Source organism: Pavona decussata, unplaced genomic scaffold, assembly GCF_977016875.1.
Source record: "Pavona decussata unplaced genomic scaffold, jaPavDecu1.1 SCAFFOLD_321, whole genome shotgun sequence".
In the NCBI taxonomy this organism is placed as follows: domain Eukaryota; kingdom Metazoa; phylum Cnidaria; class Anthozoa; order Scleractinia; family Agariciidae; genus Pavona; species Pavona decussata.
This window is the reverse complement of record NW_028145711.1, coordinates 565,001-581,809: the sequence shown is the minus strand read 5'-3', so window position 1 is coordinate 581,809 and position 16,809 is coordinate 565,001. Positions and strand designations below refer to the sequence as shown.

The window sequence follows — 16,809 nt, the reverse complement described above, 5'->3', positions numbered from 1 at the left end:
AAATGGCGTCGAAAACCGTGATAAGGCCTATTACTTAACTGAGGGAGCCCATTTCTTATAAGCCCGGTGGCTTCCCTTGGGCTTCCTCGCCATTAGTGTTTAATTAGTTTTCAGTTTCTTGCTTTTGTACAACTTATGGCAAAGCAAACTGAACTAACTCAATTCAAACATTTGTTGCTACGTTAAAAACTATTTATTGCTACAAGCTTCACTTTAGACATTTTTACATCGCGCAAAATGAGAAATAAAACTACATTATTCAAGAATGGATTTTACAAGAACACATAATTAACTTGTAGAATTACTTTTCATTTAACATGGATAATGCGACTCGCATCTGTTGTAATTTCATTTAATGCCACAAAATATCATTGAAGGAAAATAAACTTAGGGAAGCAACAAAATTATTAATTACTCGGAGTCCAAAAGAGTGATCAGGATAAAAACATATACCACGTGATCGCCATGCATTAAGTCAGCCTGATTAAGTGCAATATTCAAAGTGTCACCTGACTATTAATCAAAATCATGAATGTTGCTCGATTACAGTATAATTGAATCCGCATCTAACTACATTCTGGAGATGTGAGCCTTCTCGGACAATTTTTAACAAACCTTAACACAGAAAGCAACCTCCTCTAAGCCAGGTGGGTTAACGTTGGTTGTTCTAAATAATTAAGATCGATGAAAGAGTATTAAGGGCAAATTAACTTTTGTGATCGTGCGCATTAAACAGATTATACCCTGTTTGTTATGCTGTACGCTTGTAAGCTGAACGCCAAACCACAGCGGTAACGAAAACAACTTTCGATTTAAATCATTTTTCGTTTGCTCGCCTGTAAAAGCCTGCTTTCTTTTGCTTTTGCCACACGAAAAAGCGAGCGATGAAACACAGCCGAGACGCTTTCAATATCCTTTGAGGAAATTCGATTAACGCGTTAATTCGCGACAAAAACACGATTTTCTAATTAGCATTTCAATCACCTTTCATTGTCTAGGACCTGAAAAAGCCCGGCTGTGTTTGCTTTTGCCCATTGCTTTAAAATTTTTTACCTCACGAAAAGGCAATCGATGAAATACAGGGTACGCTTTCAATATCCTTTGGAGGAATTGTTGGCCCGTTAACTGACGTCAAGCTGGTGATAAGTTCCATCTGATCTGATGCCTAGCTCTTTGAAAAACGATTGAAGTCAACTCCAGCCTTTTTGTTTACACTTGATATGTTGATAATTGTATTTTCATTTCTTTTGTCTTTTTTTTTTTTTTTTTTTCAATTTGGTTCACTAAATTCACTAAATACATTTAGCGAAACGGTGCGCATCGGGCATTATTTTTATTTGTCGTTTGAGCTTTAATATCAAGGACAGTTTATTTATCTTAAAACCAATTTTCATTGTTTTCTTGATGTTTTAGGCACGAGCATTCTAATTATTTTTCATGTCTTAGGCACGAAAAACTATCTCCATTGTTATTTTTCAAGTTTTGGGAACGAAAATCTTAAATGGAAGCACCGTTTCTGTTGGTCGGTTTGCTCCGCGAACAAGAGTTATTGATAAAAAAAAGGAAATAAAAACACTATTGCTAACCAAAATTATACAAAAAAAATATTGTATGCGCAAACGAGATAACATATCGCTATTGAAGTTGCGGCCACTGATTTAAAATGGAACTTAAGCAACGACGACGGCAACGGCAACGAAACGTCACTTAAAAATATAAGTTCGCGCTATTGGCACTACTTCGCGATTATTCCAATTCGTTTAACTTGTACAATGCGGGCGAAGTACCCGGGAACTAAATTGATACGTACAGCGTTCAAGTAATGAACGAGAATGAAAAATTAACCGTCGTGTGCTCACGTTCTCCACAAAACCTTGAATTTAGTAATTTCACGTTGCTGTTTTGCTGATGATGGCAAAGAAATGTAGCAAAACATCAAGTATACCACACGTGTAGGGCCGTTGTTCTTGCTCATTACACCTATTGTCTTTTGGCGTTCTCGCTTCCGTCCCCGTCGTCTTTGGTTAAGTTCCCTTAAATATAAATAGTTCATACATGGTTAGCTTCCGCTTTGAATTATGCATTTTAGTATTTTAAGACACAAAATCAAAGTAACTGATCCAAAAATAACCGGCTGTATTTCTTCGCCCCTTAAAATTAACGTCAACTAGCTTGATAAACGTCATATTATTGTGACAGAATCCTTCAAATATTCTGCATTTAACTTCTCCAGTAGTTTCCGTTTGTCCATCACCAGGAGTCGCTTAGTTCGCTTTAAATTTTAGCTAATTGTCTCGCTTTATTTATTTATTTATTTATTTATTTACCAATTAAGTCTTCACTCTTTCATACCTTGGCCCATTTTAGGTAATAAATAGTGTCATCTCCAGAAATTCGCAGTAGATTTGTGGACAAAAATACATTTTTAGTGGCTTTGCTTGGCAACCACAAACATACGTATCTGTAATCAATCGGAAGAGAGTCTGAAAGCAGAGTGGTCAAACTACACTGCCTCGCCGTATGCCCAGTAACTCACGCATGCGCACAGTCGTATTACATACGTATTTAGCCAGGGTTGGCGTGACATAGAGAGAATTTGTTCTTCGTTTCTGTTTGCACATTACATCAAGCGTAACATTTCCACATTCAGCATAGTCTGGAATTTAAAGGACAGGTGAGTGTGATTTTGGTTCTTGTTATACTTTGCATAGAGCAAAGAGAGGATCCTCTTTTGATAGAGCCTAGTGTTGTATTTCTACATTACAGCTCAATCAGGGATTTTAGACGCACGTAATGTAAATGTTTCTTGGTCGCATTCGATTAATTGTATTCCAGAATACGAATAAACGAAACAGCCTCTGAATTCTATTATCGAAACATTTCGTGAGATGTTTCGGCAAACACTTGCTCGTTTTCTATTCTTATAACCCCATAAACCTTTAAGTTATCGTCGAGTTTATTCCATTTCCGTAATATGGCCTGTTGAAAGCACTCTGAGTCGTTTGATGACTAGTAATTCTTCCTTTCGCTACGCAAGCTAACTTCCTTTACTTCTTTTTGCTGAACTGAGATATTTTACGTATATGCGAAACTGAGAAATTTTATAGTGTTAAATAGTATACGGTTCTTACAAGTAACACAGGTGTTTTGAATTCTAGCAACATTAATCGCACAACTTTTGGAATTGTTTATGTAGTTTCGACAATTAATTCATTCTCCTTGTTCAATTTAGCGAGAGGTCAATATCCTGTTGTTATTCAAGGTATTGTCATCCTGTCCAACATATGGCGTCATGATTCGTTCAATATTAGCTGCCTGTACACAACAGATCTTCTCTGATAGACCTAATTTCGTGTTGGGGAGCAGAATGTAAAAAAATTAGGAATATCTCCAATCTTCTTGCAGTAAAACTGCACTTTGTTATCAATGTGTTGATTAATAAAACAAGTATCCTGCTGAATCTTGCGGAATATCGCCTGATTGCCTGAGGCAATATTCCACAAGATTGAGCAGGATAATGATCAAAATAAACGAAAAAAGAGAGATTTGCTTCTCTTTCGACTTGTTTTCAGTAGGAAGACAGCTATTTTATTTTTTTTTTTTTGGCCTAGATCGATCATATCTTCTACGTTATCCCAACGCATGAAAAACTAATGCGTAGATCAAGTCAATTGCCTAAATTTTCACATGTAAACATTTACGCTGAGAATATATTATATTATTATTATAAATAGTTCTAGATATTGTCTGCAGTATCAATGAAAAACACGAGAATTTTTGACGATCTTTGGATGAAACCTTGCATATAATACAGAATACACAACTGACGCCACACGTAGCCATTGTTTTTCTCTCTCTATATATATATATATCCTCAGTTTCCCATGGAGAGAAAAGCAATGAAACTAAAACTCACTGGAATCGCGCTAAATCGCTCCAAAAACCACATAGGAGAAAGAACAACAGACGAGAGAGTTCAGATAGGGACTTTTCATTGAAAACTCGCTGGCATTTTTAAATTGAAGTAGGAATCGTTTTTTTTCCATACAAATCCTTATAATTTCGCCGTTACGTTTCGCCGTTAAGATCTCATTGCATATCCTTCAAAAATATTCTGAGACATTTCCTCAAAGAAAGCTTGCATAAAGTTTATCTGAGTCTCCTATCGGGCGATCAAACGTGTGACGTTCCGACCAAACATATGCCGGTTTACAAAATACGATTTCGAAACGCCCTGCCCCAGAAAATGACCCCACTACTACTTTAAGTCAACAAATAAAGGTGTAAAATATAGTCAAGCCAAATCCGTCGACGTTCACATTGCCAGATATGTTATCTTCCAAATCCTGTTTCCAACCCAGGCGATTCCAACATCCTCCAAATTGTCCGTGCAAAAAGCTTTCACGAAGTAAAGTGTTGCCAAAAAATCAACAGAGGCATTCTGTGAATCCTAATTGAAGTCAAACAACCATTATTGAAGAAAGTATACGAGGATGGAGAAGATAAGAACGATGTAAACCTCAGGCTGATCTTCGAGACAGTGTCACGGGGAGATTTACATTGAAGTTTACATTGAGCTGAATTAAGCACGAAATCGATCGAAAATAGTAAAATCGGATCCAAACAATAATTACTTGGGTGTGCGAATGGTGTTATGAGAACATGCAATTGAATAGAATTAAACTAAAAAAATCGGTCGAAATAGTGTAATAACGTTCAAACAATTGAGTCCTTAAATGTACTATTATTAATACAATAGGCCTTCAGTTGTGTTTACTTTAATTTTAGTCCTTTTTATTTGCATATTTTCTCTTGTTTTGACTTTTTGTTTCATTTGGAATATTGCTGAACTGTGCTCGTGTAAATAAGATTATAAGAAAAACATCACTCGTCTGCTTCTATCCAGACCAACTAAGATTCTGTGTTTCTCGATACCTAGCAGCAGACCTCCTGTATTTATCGCTAATAATAATAATAATAATAATAATAATAATAATAATAATAATAATAATTTACATTTGTATAGCGCAAACCTCTATATGAATATATTCGGATGCGCTTCACAATATTGTTAGTTAAGAACAACTAAGAACACAAGAAACTATTAAAAACTACAAGCCCATACAATCGAAGGCAGCGATTACCTAGTCAATAAACTAGTTAAAAGACAAGACATTAATAAAAATCTATTTAAAGGCTAAATTAAAGAAATGAGTTTAACAGCAGTCTTGAAAGTGTCTAATGTCTTTATGTTGCGAATTGTTGAGGGTAATGCATTCCAAAGATAAGGTGCCGCTGACTGGAATGCACGATCGCCAAGGGTTGGACGAGTCTTAGTGCTAGGTAACTCAAGTAATTAAGACTCGTTTGACCTAAGAGAGTCTACACAATGGAACAGAGACTCTTGTAGTTTTGTATATGTTCTCAGCTGTACTCGCCTTTTTGCGCTTTTTGAGTAGAATTTAATTTCCTTGCGTCAGTGCGATCACATAATAGAACAGACGTTCTATATATTTTGTAACTGTGTTTCTAGCTGCTGTTCGTATTTTAGTTCTTTTGAATAGGACGAGTTTTACAATGGAATACTGAGGTTCTTTACAATTTGATTAGCTTTCGCGACAATATAGACGTTCGCCGTAGTTCAATTATTTCTGTTGTTGTAAAACTGTTTTGAATAGCTCTGCTAGTTACAAATATACCCTGCTTGTATTGTTAAGTTGTTTTGCTGTGATTAAACAGATTAGACTGTCTGGATCCAGTTCTGTGTTGATCATTACTATCCTTCGAAGTCCAGTCGTAGCAGATCCGAAAGTACCAGGAATTTGTGACGCGCAACCTCGTTCCCATGGTCTCTCCTCTTCACGTCCCAGGGAGCGAGGAAGCGAGAGAGGGACGTAATAGTAAGTAAGTAAGTAAGTTTATTTTGCCACACCACAAATACAATGTAAACAAAAAAAATAGAAAAAGATAGATGTAACAATGGCGAGGAGACCTAAAGGAAACTGTGAAGCTTATATTAATTAGGTCTCCTCAGTTATTATTTTACAAGATGAAATCAAAAAAGAAGATAAGAACACGACGACGGATACAATTACAATTTCATACAATTACAATGTCAAACGGAAGGATATATTACGAAAAGAAAAGCTACAAGAAAATTAAAACTACTAATAGTTATTATAGAAAAACGCCTTAAGTGCTTTTTTAAAGGAGACGTAATGAGAAGAGACCCTGGGAACGAGGTTGTGTGACGAGATTCCGTTCACGCAGGCTAAACGAGTTGCCGAGTTAAGTTTCTCCGAGTCGAGTGAGTTAGTTTTCTCGCCGTTGTACCGCAGAAGTTACAGTTCCCCTTCCCGACGCTTAGAGTGGAAAAACCTATCGTCACAACAGCTTTGAAAAATTTAGGCTAAACTTTCCAAATCATTAAGCGGCGTGGCAGGGTGCTCTGTGCTTGACTATGCCCCTTTAAGCTTACCTAAAATGGAGATTAAGTAATTGCTCAAGTTGATTAAGTGATTCATCCTGCCTGAGATTACAGCGATTACAGAGAGCTGCGCCGCTGTATCTAAAGCTATTGTTCAAGTAATTTGTTCGTGGCAAAGGAACAACCGATTAGTTCGAAGAGTCCTTTAAGTAGTAGATGTGTTTCAAAGTTATCTCACATGTTCTTTTCATAAATGTGTGTACATGAAATAGACAATACCAATTAGTTTGACGACTTCGAGAGTACAAGTATGGTAAGCAAAGCTCTGTGGTGGCCGTTTATTTACCAGATCTCCATTTCTATCCCGCAGGTTGTTTTTACTAGCCAAGACATCTAAGAGACCCGGAAAACAAAGAAGAAAATGCGTCCCATAACATTTTATGCCAAGAGATCACCCTTACCCTGTTGTTTGATCGCACTAGTATTTCTATCTTTGGCGTTTATGTACTTTTCTGGGAACTCTGGATGGAAAGCAATTGAACATACTAAGAACACTGCTAATTCAGTCACATACTCCTCAATATTCAACGATCCTGCATCTCGTGGGTTTGCGGGCAAGAGTACAGATGGCAAACCACATCCCAAAAGGGTTAATATTGTCATTTTGTCCCTACCAAGATCAGGATCGTCATTTCTGGGCGACGTGTTCAATCATCATCCACAAGTGTTGTATTTTTTTGAGCCATTACATTCACTTCAGCGAATATTCAGTGGTAATTCTTTATTCGAGTTTGATTTCTCTTTAGCTTCGTATAGAACGTTAGCCTCTAAATTTCTTGACGATGTGATGTTCTGCGACTTTTCTGACGACTATTTTACAAAGAACATGCCAAAAAATGATCGCCGTAGAAGCCTTGCATTGACATCTTCCCCCTTTTGTGCCGAATACGGGACATCGTTGTTCTGTGACACAATCAGCTCACACGAACTTGAGAGAGTTTGTAAATACAATTACAACGTTGTTGCTATGAAAATACTTACGCCCAGAATACCAACTGGTCAGGAAAACAAGCAACTCTTAGCAAGCTGCTCTTACAACGAAGCGAGCGAATGTAGGCTAATACATTTGGTGCGCGATCCAAGAGCTGTTTTTTATTCTTTGATGTCCTTGAAATTTTTTTCAAGGGGATGGGAACCCAAACGTGAGCAAGAGTGGTTTGTCGAGAAAATTTGCCGTCAGCTAGAGTCGGATGTCACACTAGGAATGGCGACTAGAAATTCCCTTGGAGCTCGGTACAAGTTAATCCGGTTTGAAGATCTTGCGCGGCATCCTTTGTCAGCAGTCAATGAGCTCTTCAAATTTGTGGGACTAGAGATGATGGGAAGCATCAAGAATTGGCTCTATCAAGCTACACATTCCAACAATACCGCACAGCAACTGAGAGGTGTCGGTGAATCGTTTAGCACCAGTCGAGTTTCTGAAAAAATTGTGTCCAAATGGAGAAGGAAACTGAATTCCGCTACTGTGCGGATGATTGAAAAGTACTGCGGAAGAGTCATGAATCAGTTGGGTTATAAATTTACTGGTACGTCACTGGATAAACAGTTAAATTTGAATATTTCTTTGGTTGATTAAATGGGCACCACTGTCCAGTAACAAAATATGATTGGATGCTTCTGTTATTGGAAGTCACTCCTGTTATGGTCAACCTCGTTCCCAGGGTTTTTCCCTAGAAAATCGGGAAAAAGCCCTGGGAACGAGGTTGCTGTTTTGATATGAAATAACCTACTTGACGTTAGACTATATATTAGTTATAGGATTTTAAAATTCAACTTACTATTATCCAATGTATACGATTTGGTTTATGCCACACTTTGTTCAACTACCCAATCGCTGAAGTTTTTTCAGTTTGCTCCTGGTACAGCAAACTGCTTTACAACTGAGATGAATGCTTTCTAAAGTTATTGACATTCTGCGTAATAGGATTTTTCCTTTTGTAGTCTTTGCATATTTCGTTGTACTACTACTGTGTTTAAATTTAATAGCCTCACAACTTACTCAAGTCAACTTCCGTTCTAAGGGACGCCCTCGAATAGCCCTTGCTAATCGTGGGTATGTAATATTGTAATTTGTCTTTTCTCGTAATAAATTGTTGTTGTTGTTGTTGTTGTCCATTCTATTGGCCATTCTAGCGAGTCTTTTTAGCGATTCTGTAATAAGAAAGGTTAAAAAATCTGACTAGAGTATGGGAATTAGAGGTAATTGCATCATTTGTTACTATCTGAAGTACCAGTTTCACAATGATTTTTCTTACAAATTGGTAAATAAAATAGAACAGAACTTTAACTTTTCAACAATACTGGAACTGCATTGAAGGTCTGTATCAATATGTTCCAGTTTTGTGTACTCAAACATTGTATACATTCAGATTTTGTACTATACAAGCGCAGCTGAAAGCCTAACTGGTAAATTGTCTGGGTCTGGGGTTGTATTCACAAGTTGCGGACAATTCCATGTTATCTTCATCTTATTTGTGAGTAGCAATATGAGGGGCCATACAACAATCAACAGCACGGGAATAGCGATGAAGAAATCCTTGCTGTGACCACCCTCGTCACGTTTATAGTCATTATTTAAAACTGGATCATTGTATAATGCAATTCGAGCGATTTGATTGGCTTAGTGGCCATGGTATATGAGCCATTATACCATGCCCGAGAAATAGAGACCATTAAATTGTCTTATAATTGTTCTTGCAAAGCGAAATCAACAAGATCTAGCAATGTTTCTTGATTGTTTTTTAATAAAACAATTATTCCACTCGTGCTTGTTGGATATGAGATGATTATAACCAACTCGGCGCTGCGCACCTCGTTGGCAATCTATCATCTCATATCCAACGCGCGCTCGTGGAATAATTGTTAATTATTTATTCCGTACACTTAGTAAAGAAGTATTATTGAAGTTCTGGAAAGTGTCTAGGCATCGCTTGATATCACTAGCCACTCGACCGACATCCTCTACTATCTTTCATTTGTTGTACGTGCGCTGAAGAAAGAGTTCCGAATGTTGTTCTTTTGATGAAAGGTACTTGTCTTGCCTGTCTTTGGTCCACTAGTATATCCATAGTACTATTCCATATCAGCCTGGATGCAACTATTAAAGCTAAGAGCGTCTTTCTTTGGTCTCTTGAAATGTACTATTTTGCCCAATCGGTGCCCTTGTCCTCATACCCCGGGGTATCATCATTGCAGGTTATTTTCATTACTTTTTCAAAGTCTTCAATTATCTGCCACTCCCTCGATGATAAAGTGAAACCTCACAAACTGGACCTCGTCATCTTTGTTCTAGACAACCAGCCAGTCACCAGCCAGCCAGATGAAATTTGTGATCAGTAACAAAGAAACTTTGTCACATAATTCACTGGTTTAAACAGATAACTCTCTCGCTGAGCCTCCTGAGCTCCATTTCTTTTTCCAGACGGCATTCCCTGTATCATGCCTTCTCTTAACCTCACAGTCGGTATCACCATCACAAACTGTGTTGGGCACACATGTGATAGCAAAATGAAATGCCGAAAACTGATCTGATCTCATCGTCTTCTCCACCAGGCTTGTTCGCAATATGCAGAAAGATGGTATTTGAACTAGAAGAGGCCTTTACTCGCTGTATCAATTTATAACATATTTGAAAATGAATGAAAATGCTGGAATAATCACTATCCAAATTGCCGTGATCACCTATTAAATAATAAACGTTTACGAGCGTCATTCACATTCTTCTATACGTAGACATCCACAGATCTGGCCTCCTATTTAACCCGATACTTTTAATGCTTCGCCTTGATTGCCATGACTGAGCAATGATAATACCAAAGGAATTTGGTACACTATTAACACCTATGAACACAACAACAACAAAAACAAGCTTTATTTGTATGACTATAACAAATACAGTATTACAAAAGCTATTCATAACTAATTGATGATTCGTTAACTGATTCTTAAGATAACTTAAAATAATAATAATAATAATAATAATTATAATAATAATAAAATAAAGAAATAAAGTAACTGAAGTCTTTGCTTATTTAAATTATTCATACAGTAGAGGTAATTATTCCAGAGAAAAGTTTATCTCTCAATTCGAAGCATGAGGAAACAAATGAAGTTAATTGAGCGTTTATAAAATAGTCAGTTGAGTTCATTATATGCGATAGTAAAGTTTCTTTTGCTAATAATCGTGGAAATAAAAGAACACTGAACTGCTCCGGCTAACACTCCTCACTGACCTCACTCGATCTCAAATTGCCTTCCTAAGACTGTTCCTGTGTCAAAGGAATGGCTTTCCACTTAAGCTTACTCATCCCAATACTGAAGATCCAACAGTGTTATCTATGCAGTCATTTCAGCATAATTTATGCAAACATCACCTCGCAGACATTCACTAAACTCAATTCAGTATGTGGGGTGTAAAACTATTCCTCTTACAGGCTTCGTCAACATGAAGAAAACTCATCTTTTCACACATGTCGAAGGTGAAATGGAGCAATTTATGTGTGATGGTGGGCGCTTGCACAGGATCCCAGGAATCTCGGCAATTCTTAAATACACATTCGTATGTTAGTAACCTCATGGTCAACTGACACATGCAGAAATTATCCTTGTAGTCCAAAAATCTAAAAATGATTAAAAGGGAGAGACTCAAAACACTCCCCTATCCCAAGTCCCTTGATCTCTCCAAGTAAACATTTATCTACAGAGAAAGGCGAGGCCCATCGACTGAGACTATCATTGAATTTGTTCTTCCGTTTTTCTCCACCCATTTTTCTGTTAATGCTCTCCTTATGAAAATCCTATCACAACTCTTTAAAAGTTTCAAGTTTTATCCAAATTTTTTGATATGTACAGGCCTCTTATTGTAGATGATAGATGAGCGGGTGTTTGATCTGAAATGGAGCCGTATTTTTAGTCCTTTTTCGATGAAAAGTCCTCACAATGCCAGAATCGGTCGGGAAGAACGGACTACCTTGTAATGCAAGAATTTGGGATTCACTAGTATGCCTATCAAACACCACCACATTGGCTCGAAGGCATGTCCTAAATCGTCTTTCTTTTGAGCTCCTGAGGCTGCTATAGCGCAGATTCCCTACCCCGCTATGATAGTAACACTTGATATCTATATAAATGAATGAGAATGATGTATTATTCAATGAATGACACAGGCACACTCGGAAAAAGAAAATCCCGGTGTTCCTATCAGGAGACGAACCTAAGACCTTCTGATTACTAGTTCGGATGCTCCTCCACTGAGCTACAGGAGACTCGTGGGAGCTAAGGCCATTAAACTACGTTCATTGGACAAACATCTTGCATACTGCTAGGATAGGATAACCGAATATAGCAAGTTTTGGAAGGTCTTCTTTGGATTCCATACAACGGCATAAGGACGTCAGATTGGGTTGGGATTACAATCAATCAAGTAAATTGTCAGGAGAAAAACGCAACTATTGTAATAAACGTAAGGTTAAAGAGAGAAGCTCCTGTACCGTTAGTGAGAGGTGATTGTATCAACATGCAAATGAAATTTCATGAGCTTTAATTTTCGTAATGTTCATGTCCAGCACTCTCGTATTCAGGTCTAGTTCCATGTGGTTGTCATTTAGGTGGATTTGGTTGCTTTTGTGTTCTGTCACGTGGGCCTTCAGATAAATTCCTGTTTCTCTACGTTAAAAAAAAATCACTGTAGGTCCATTGATTTTGTCAAATACCAACTAGATTTACAGGCGCGTGACATAGCTTTTTCTGTTGCGGACCTGAGACAAACGACTTTGACTTGATGTACCAAAACAATGATTCAGGACCACTTTTCAAATGTGCCGTCATATAGAATACGTGCTCAGGGTTTTCCAGGGTAAATTCATAAGGGAAAAGCCCTGGAACCCAGGTTAGCATTATATGTTATTATTTAACAATGCGTAATCTAGCACACCTAATAGCAACCACTGTTTGGCTGGCGATTCGCAAAGATCTTACACAGTTTCGACCATAGAGTAAAAAGAGACAGATCTACACTAGCAAACCAATATTCTGACTTAAACTTCTCCTTTGATTGGGTGTTACTGATCTAAATTAGCATTATTTAAGTAACTGTCATCGAAGCAGTCCAACTCTCCAAAAGAAAAATATGATGGATGATGATCTGTAATCGATGAAATCTTCTGATCATCTACCTCAATCGATTGATAAGCCCAGGAACACGACAAGGTCGTGATTCGTGTTTTCGAGTTGTTCCTTCACCACAACACACGTAGCAGTGGTATTATTTTATCCCAACAACGACAAGATCCCCAGTTCCGTGCAACAACAAAATGACATCGATCAAATATTGGCTAAGACCTCCCACCCGATCAGTTAATTCATATAAGCTATATACTCGACGGCGGATCTGGGAAGCAGACCGGGTCCATCTCTCAACTTTTTTTTTTTCAGAAAATAGAAATTTCAGTGGGTGGAAACTTATAGGTAAGACACACAATCATTCACACTCTTCTTGTTCCCACTCCCTGTGAGTCACCACCAAAAAGGCAGAATCGAAGTGAATATATTTTGAGACAACCACAATCGCCTTTTCACTAATAAAGCCGTGGTAGCGAATTAGCCCATCATTGTCATATCATCGTCTCGTTTTCGCTGAATTTTATTGTTTTCTCACCTATCTTCGATTACACTCCATGTATCAAAGAGCATGGGTGGTCTCTACGTGATTGACAATGTATGAGCTGCCCCAAGCAAAGTCATCAATTGCAGGAGTTTGCGCCGGGTTCCTAGGGATCCCTTGGAGGTTCTTACCCATCCTCTTTCGAACTAGACTGCAAGCAGTCTCTTTATGGATAGTCGAAAGGTCGCAGGAAATAGCCGAGTGTGAAAAAACTTGGGCGAACGAGCGGAGGCACCCAGTCTCTTCTCGTTCATTTCTCCTCACTCCAGTCTCGCTGCGCTGTGAGCGCACCCTCTCTCTCGACTAACCAGAGAGGAACTGCTTGCAGTCTACTTTCGAACAAGCAAAGGGTCCCATTTGCTACTGAGATAGTTAGTGGTTTTTATAAACCAAGTCTTTGTATCTGGACAGATTTTCTATTTCTTTCACTGATAATTTCTTTTAATTATGATTGTGATTATTAATAGCCAGCCACATAATTAAACCGTTGTGAGGCTAGGTTCTCACTTGCGACATACCGGTCATAATCATAGTCCTAAGCGCCATTTACGTCGAATAAATCTAAGTCAGTGGAAGTGCTTTAAACCGTAACAATAACGTGCTTATGTTCAATATAATAAAGAAAATGATCGATCATTTTCTTTAATGCACCAGTCAATTGAAATCCCAGCCCCCCGACCCCGGGGACATAGCCGGGATTTAACGCTCATTTAACAACACGTTGGCCCCGAGGGTCGGGGAAATTAACAAAATGTCGCTTTGACCGGGGCCATTGACCGGAAGCGGGGATAACAGCGGGGATTTAACATGTAGGAACATTAAGCCGAGCCCTTGCCCTTCTAATTCTTATGTGATTTTAAATAAACCAATCACAAACGTTTCCATAACTGGTCATGTGACTTAGTTTAATTTAATTAGATAGATTGTTAAACGTTTGAATTACGGCGGGTACACGCACTAGGATCGGATTGGCATTTAGTCACTGAAGATGGTCTATTCCGCGTCGTAAGTGGTTCGTTAGCAATGGTTTCGTGTTGTTATTTAAGAAGACTGGATACACAGGTCGAGCAGCTCAGGACAAGAATCACAGAGGTAACAAATGAGCTCGTTATAGGTGCTGAACTACCCGTGCCGGTTTGATACTAAATCAAAATCTACAATGTGCTGAAAATGAAAAACATTAACGAAAAATCTTATGATACGACACTAAACGTTACGTCAGTCACAATGTCGATTTTTACCAACAAACCCAAACTGACTTGTATTTTATTTGGTTCTGAAGTACGGTACTGATGCCCTTCTATGCGGGGTTTTTAACAGTCTACTTGACCCGGGGGGCGGGTAAATTAGCAGTGTTTTAACACCGAGCCAATGTTAAATTCCCTGCCATGTCCCGGGGGTCGGGGGGCCGGGTTTCATATGTTTGTGATTATTTTCATGTCTCTCTCACCGTTCTCACAAGATCACAAGAACCTAATATTTTGATTATGTCTATGATAATAATTGTTTTGTCTCTAGTATAGCGGTGACGAGACCTTACCAAGTTACCAATACTTTGGTCAGCCTAAGTAGAAGATACCTGAATAAATAAAAACAATAACAATAACATATTCTTCAGCATTATGATCTTGGTTTATTGATTCTCAGAATAACATCACGCACAACTACAGACTGTGATTTATAGCTACTCATGACACCGCGTTAAGGAGCGCGAAAAACCATTGTTGTGTCTCAGTATCGACAGAGCACAAGAACATAAGCTCGCCAGGCTGAAGGGCCGGCATTGCTGCTGAAGCGGATATCCCTTCCAGCGGCATCCTCGTTGTTAGCACGGATCAACAGCCCGTGGTTCGGTACTCCGTTTCTCCAGTTCCTCACTGCATTAGTGATGTCAAATTCCACGAAGCCACTCGGCCTGTAAGGAAAGATGGTGACCGTTTGAGGCTGAGGTTCTCGTTCGGCGTCGGTGTTGTCCAGTCCCAGATATTGTGTGCTCCAGTTATTGCTGTAGTCTCTCTTGGTGCTGGTGGCCTGCGCTTCATTCCAGGACTTCTTCACCAAGTGCACCTGGAAGAAACAAAAAGAGCTGTCGGTGTTACCTACAAGAACTGTGTAATCCTGCACTTAGATGCCCTGTAGGCCACTCTCGTGCATTCACCTCGCCTGCGAGCTTATACAAGTAGAATTGGCAACAAGTCTGAGTGGATTGTGCAATGTTGTATTAAATCATAGGAAATCATAGCTTACAGAGGGGCAATACTATGGAGCCTTCTACCGGGAGAGTGCTGGAAGGCAATATCCCCAGGGATAAATAAAGATTGTAATACTGCGCAGCGTAGTCAATAAGTTTCTCAGGATATTTCAGTTTCAGAAACATTGTTCTCAGATCCTGGTATTCTGTTGAGAAAAGGTCCGGTGAGGATGACAAGCGGTTGGCGCGATCAAACATAGTTCTTATCAGCGATCGTTTATATCTGTTGTCAACATGGCTCTGATAATGTAGTAGAAGACCTTTGTTGGTCTTTTTTCTGTAGACAGAGGTGTTGAGGCGGTTATCGGTCTTGTTGATTACCATGCCTACGAAGGGTAAGCTATTGTTGACTGCTGTTTCCATTGTAAACTGGATTGCTGGGTGTGTATCATTCAGAACTGAAAGGAAATCAGTAGCAGCGGCAAAGACGGGTACTAGAGCGAAGGTATCGTCGACGTATCTTCTGTAGAAATTAGGAAGCTTGTTTCCGCTATTTTCAAGAGTCTCCACGCTTCCCAAGACCAGAACCAAAACCAAATTGAGACAGCCGACAACCCCGTACGAATCATCTTGCCTTTTAAAGATCAGAAATCCGCCGACTCCGGGCGCAGACAACTAAGCGATCTTGGAAAGAAAATCGATCGTGTTCTACAACCAGTGTTTACAAGTAAGAAAATCTCGGAAGACCTGAAAGTCACGGAAACAAAGACCTCATTGGTAAATCAACAAGGCGTTGTGTATGAGTTTAAATGCAATTCGTGTGATGCGAATTATAGAGGCTACACAAGCCGTCACCTCCACCTCCACATTGAGGAGCACAAGTATTCCGTCATCGGCAAACATCTTAAGGACCAACACGATCAAAGACCGAACAAACTTCACGAGCAGTTTGCGATCCTAAAGAAGTGCCGCGGGAAATTCGAGTGCCTTATTTACGAGATGCTTCTAATAAGGAAAAAGAGACCGACTCTTAAGACTCAAAAAGACTCCATACCAGCAAAACTGTTCATTTAATTTTGCACATTCTTTTGTTTTACTCCATCTCGTTTTATTCTAATGTAATTTCACACCTTCCTTTCTTTATTATAATTTACATTTGATAATGGTGACATGTCGTCGCCGAAACGTCATGTTTTAATATCGCTACTTTTTATTCTGAAAAATTAACGGTGTAAGATATTTTAAACCAACGTTTCGGCAATGCTGCCTTCTTCAGGGTACAAAACTATACCCTAAGGAGTTTTATTAAAAGGATTCATGAAATGAATATGATTGAAGATATTGATTTTAGTAACTTGTACAGTAAGAATTTTTAACTCGTGAATGCGCGTAGCGCAATGAACGAGTTATAGCGATAGGTGACTTTTGACTTGGTCGGTCGGTCGGTCGGTCGGTCGGTCGGTTTTGTCG

At 38.8% G+C, this 16,809-nt stretch overlaps 2 protein-coding genes across 9 annotated transcripts in view; one reads left to right on the top strand and one right to left on the bottom strand.

The window, feature by feature from the left end:
- Positions 1-593: 593 nt before the first annotated feature.
- Positions 594-8,772, top strand: LOC146453918 (carbohydrate sulfotransferase 1-like). 8 transcript variants are annotated; one of them, XM_085096027.1, is made up of 3 exons: positions 612-647; positions 2,368-2,674; positions 6,798-8,772. In XM_085096027.1, exon 3 carries the CDS (start codon positions 6,849-6,851, stop codon positions 8,061-8,063), a length of 1,215 nt encoding a protein of 404 aa, XP_084952153.1. In that variant the 5' UTR covers positions 612-647; positions 2,368-2,674; positions 6,798-6,848; the 3' UTR covers positions 8,064-8,772. The 8 variants fall into 8 exon arrangements, with proteins under 8 accessions (XP_084952158.1, XP_084952153.1, XP_084952157.1 ...); XM_085096031.1 differs by lacking the exon at positions 2,368-2,674 and adding an exon at positions 5,740-5,904 and having other exon boundaries at positions 632-647; XM_085096029.1 differs by lacking the exon at positions 612-647 and adding an exon at positions 5,740-5,904 and having other exon boundaries at positions 2,337-2,674.
- Positions 8,773-14,756: 5,984 nt separating this feature from the next.
- Positions 14,757-16,809, bottom strand: part of LOC146453917 (uncharacterized) — a 5,853-nt gene continuing 3,800 nt past the window's right edge. Inside the window, exon 3 of the mRNA XM_085096053.1 lies at positions 14,757-15,215. Coding sequence (XP_084952179.1) covers positions 14,880-15,215 — 336 coding nt within the window. The 3' untranslated portion in view covers positions 14,757-14,879. The remainder of the gene's footprint in view (positions 15,216-16,809) is intronic.

What these genes read in the sequence shown, in the direction of transcription:
- LOC146453918 (XM_085096032.1), top strand. Translation starts at nt 6,849, where the DNA reads ATGCGTCCCATAACATTTTATGCCAAGAGATCACCCTTACCCTGTTGT.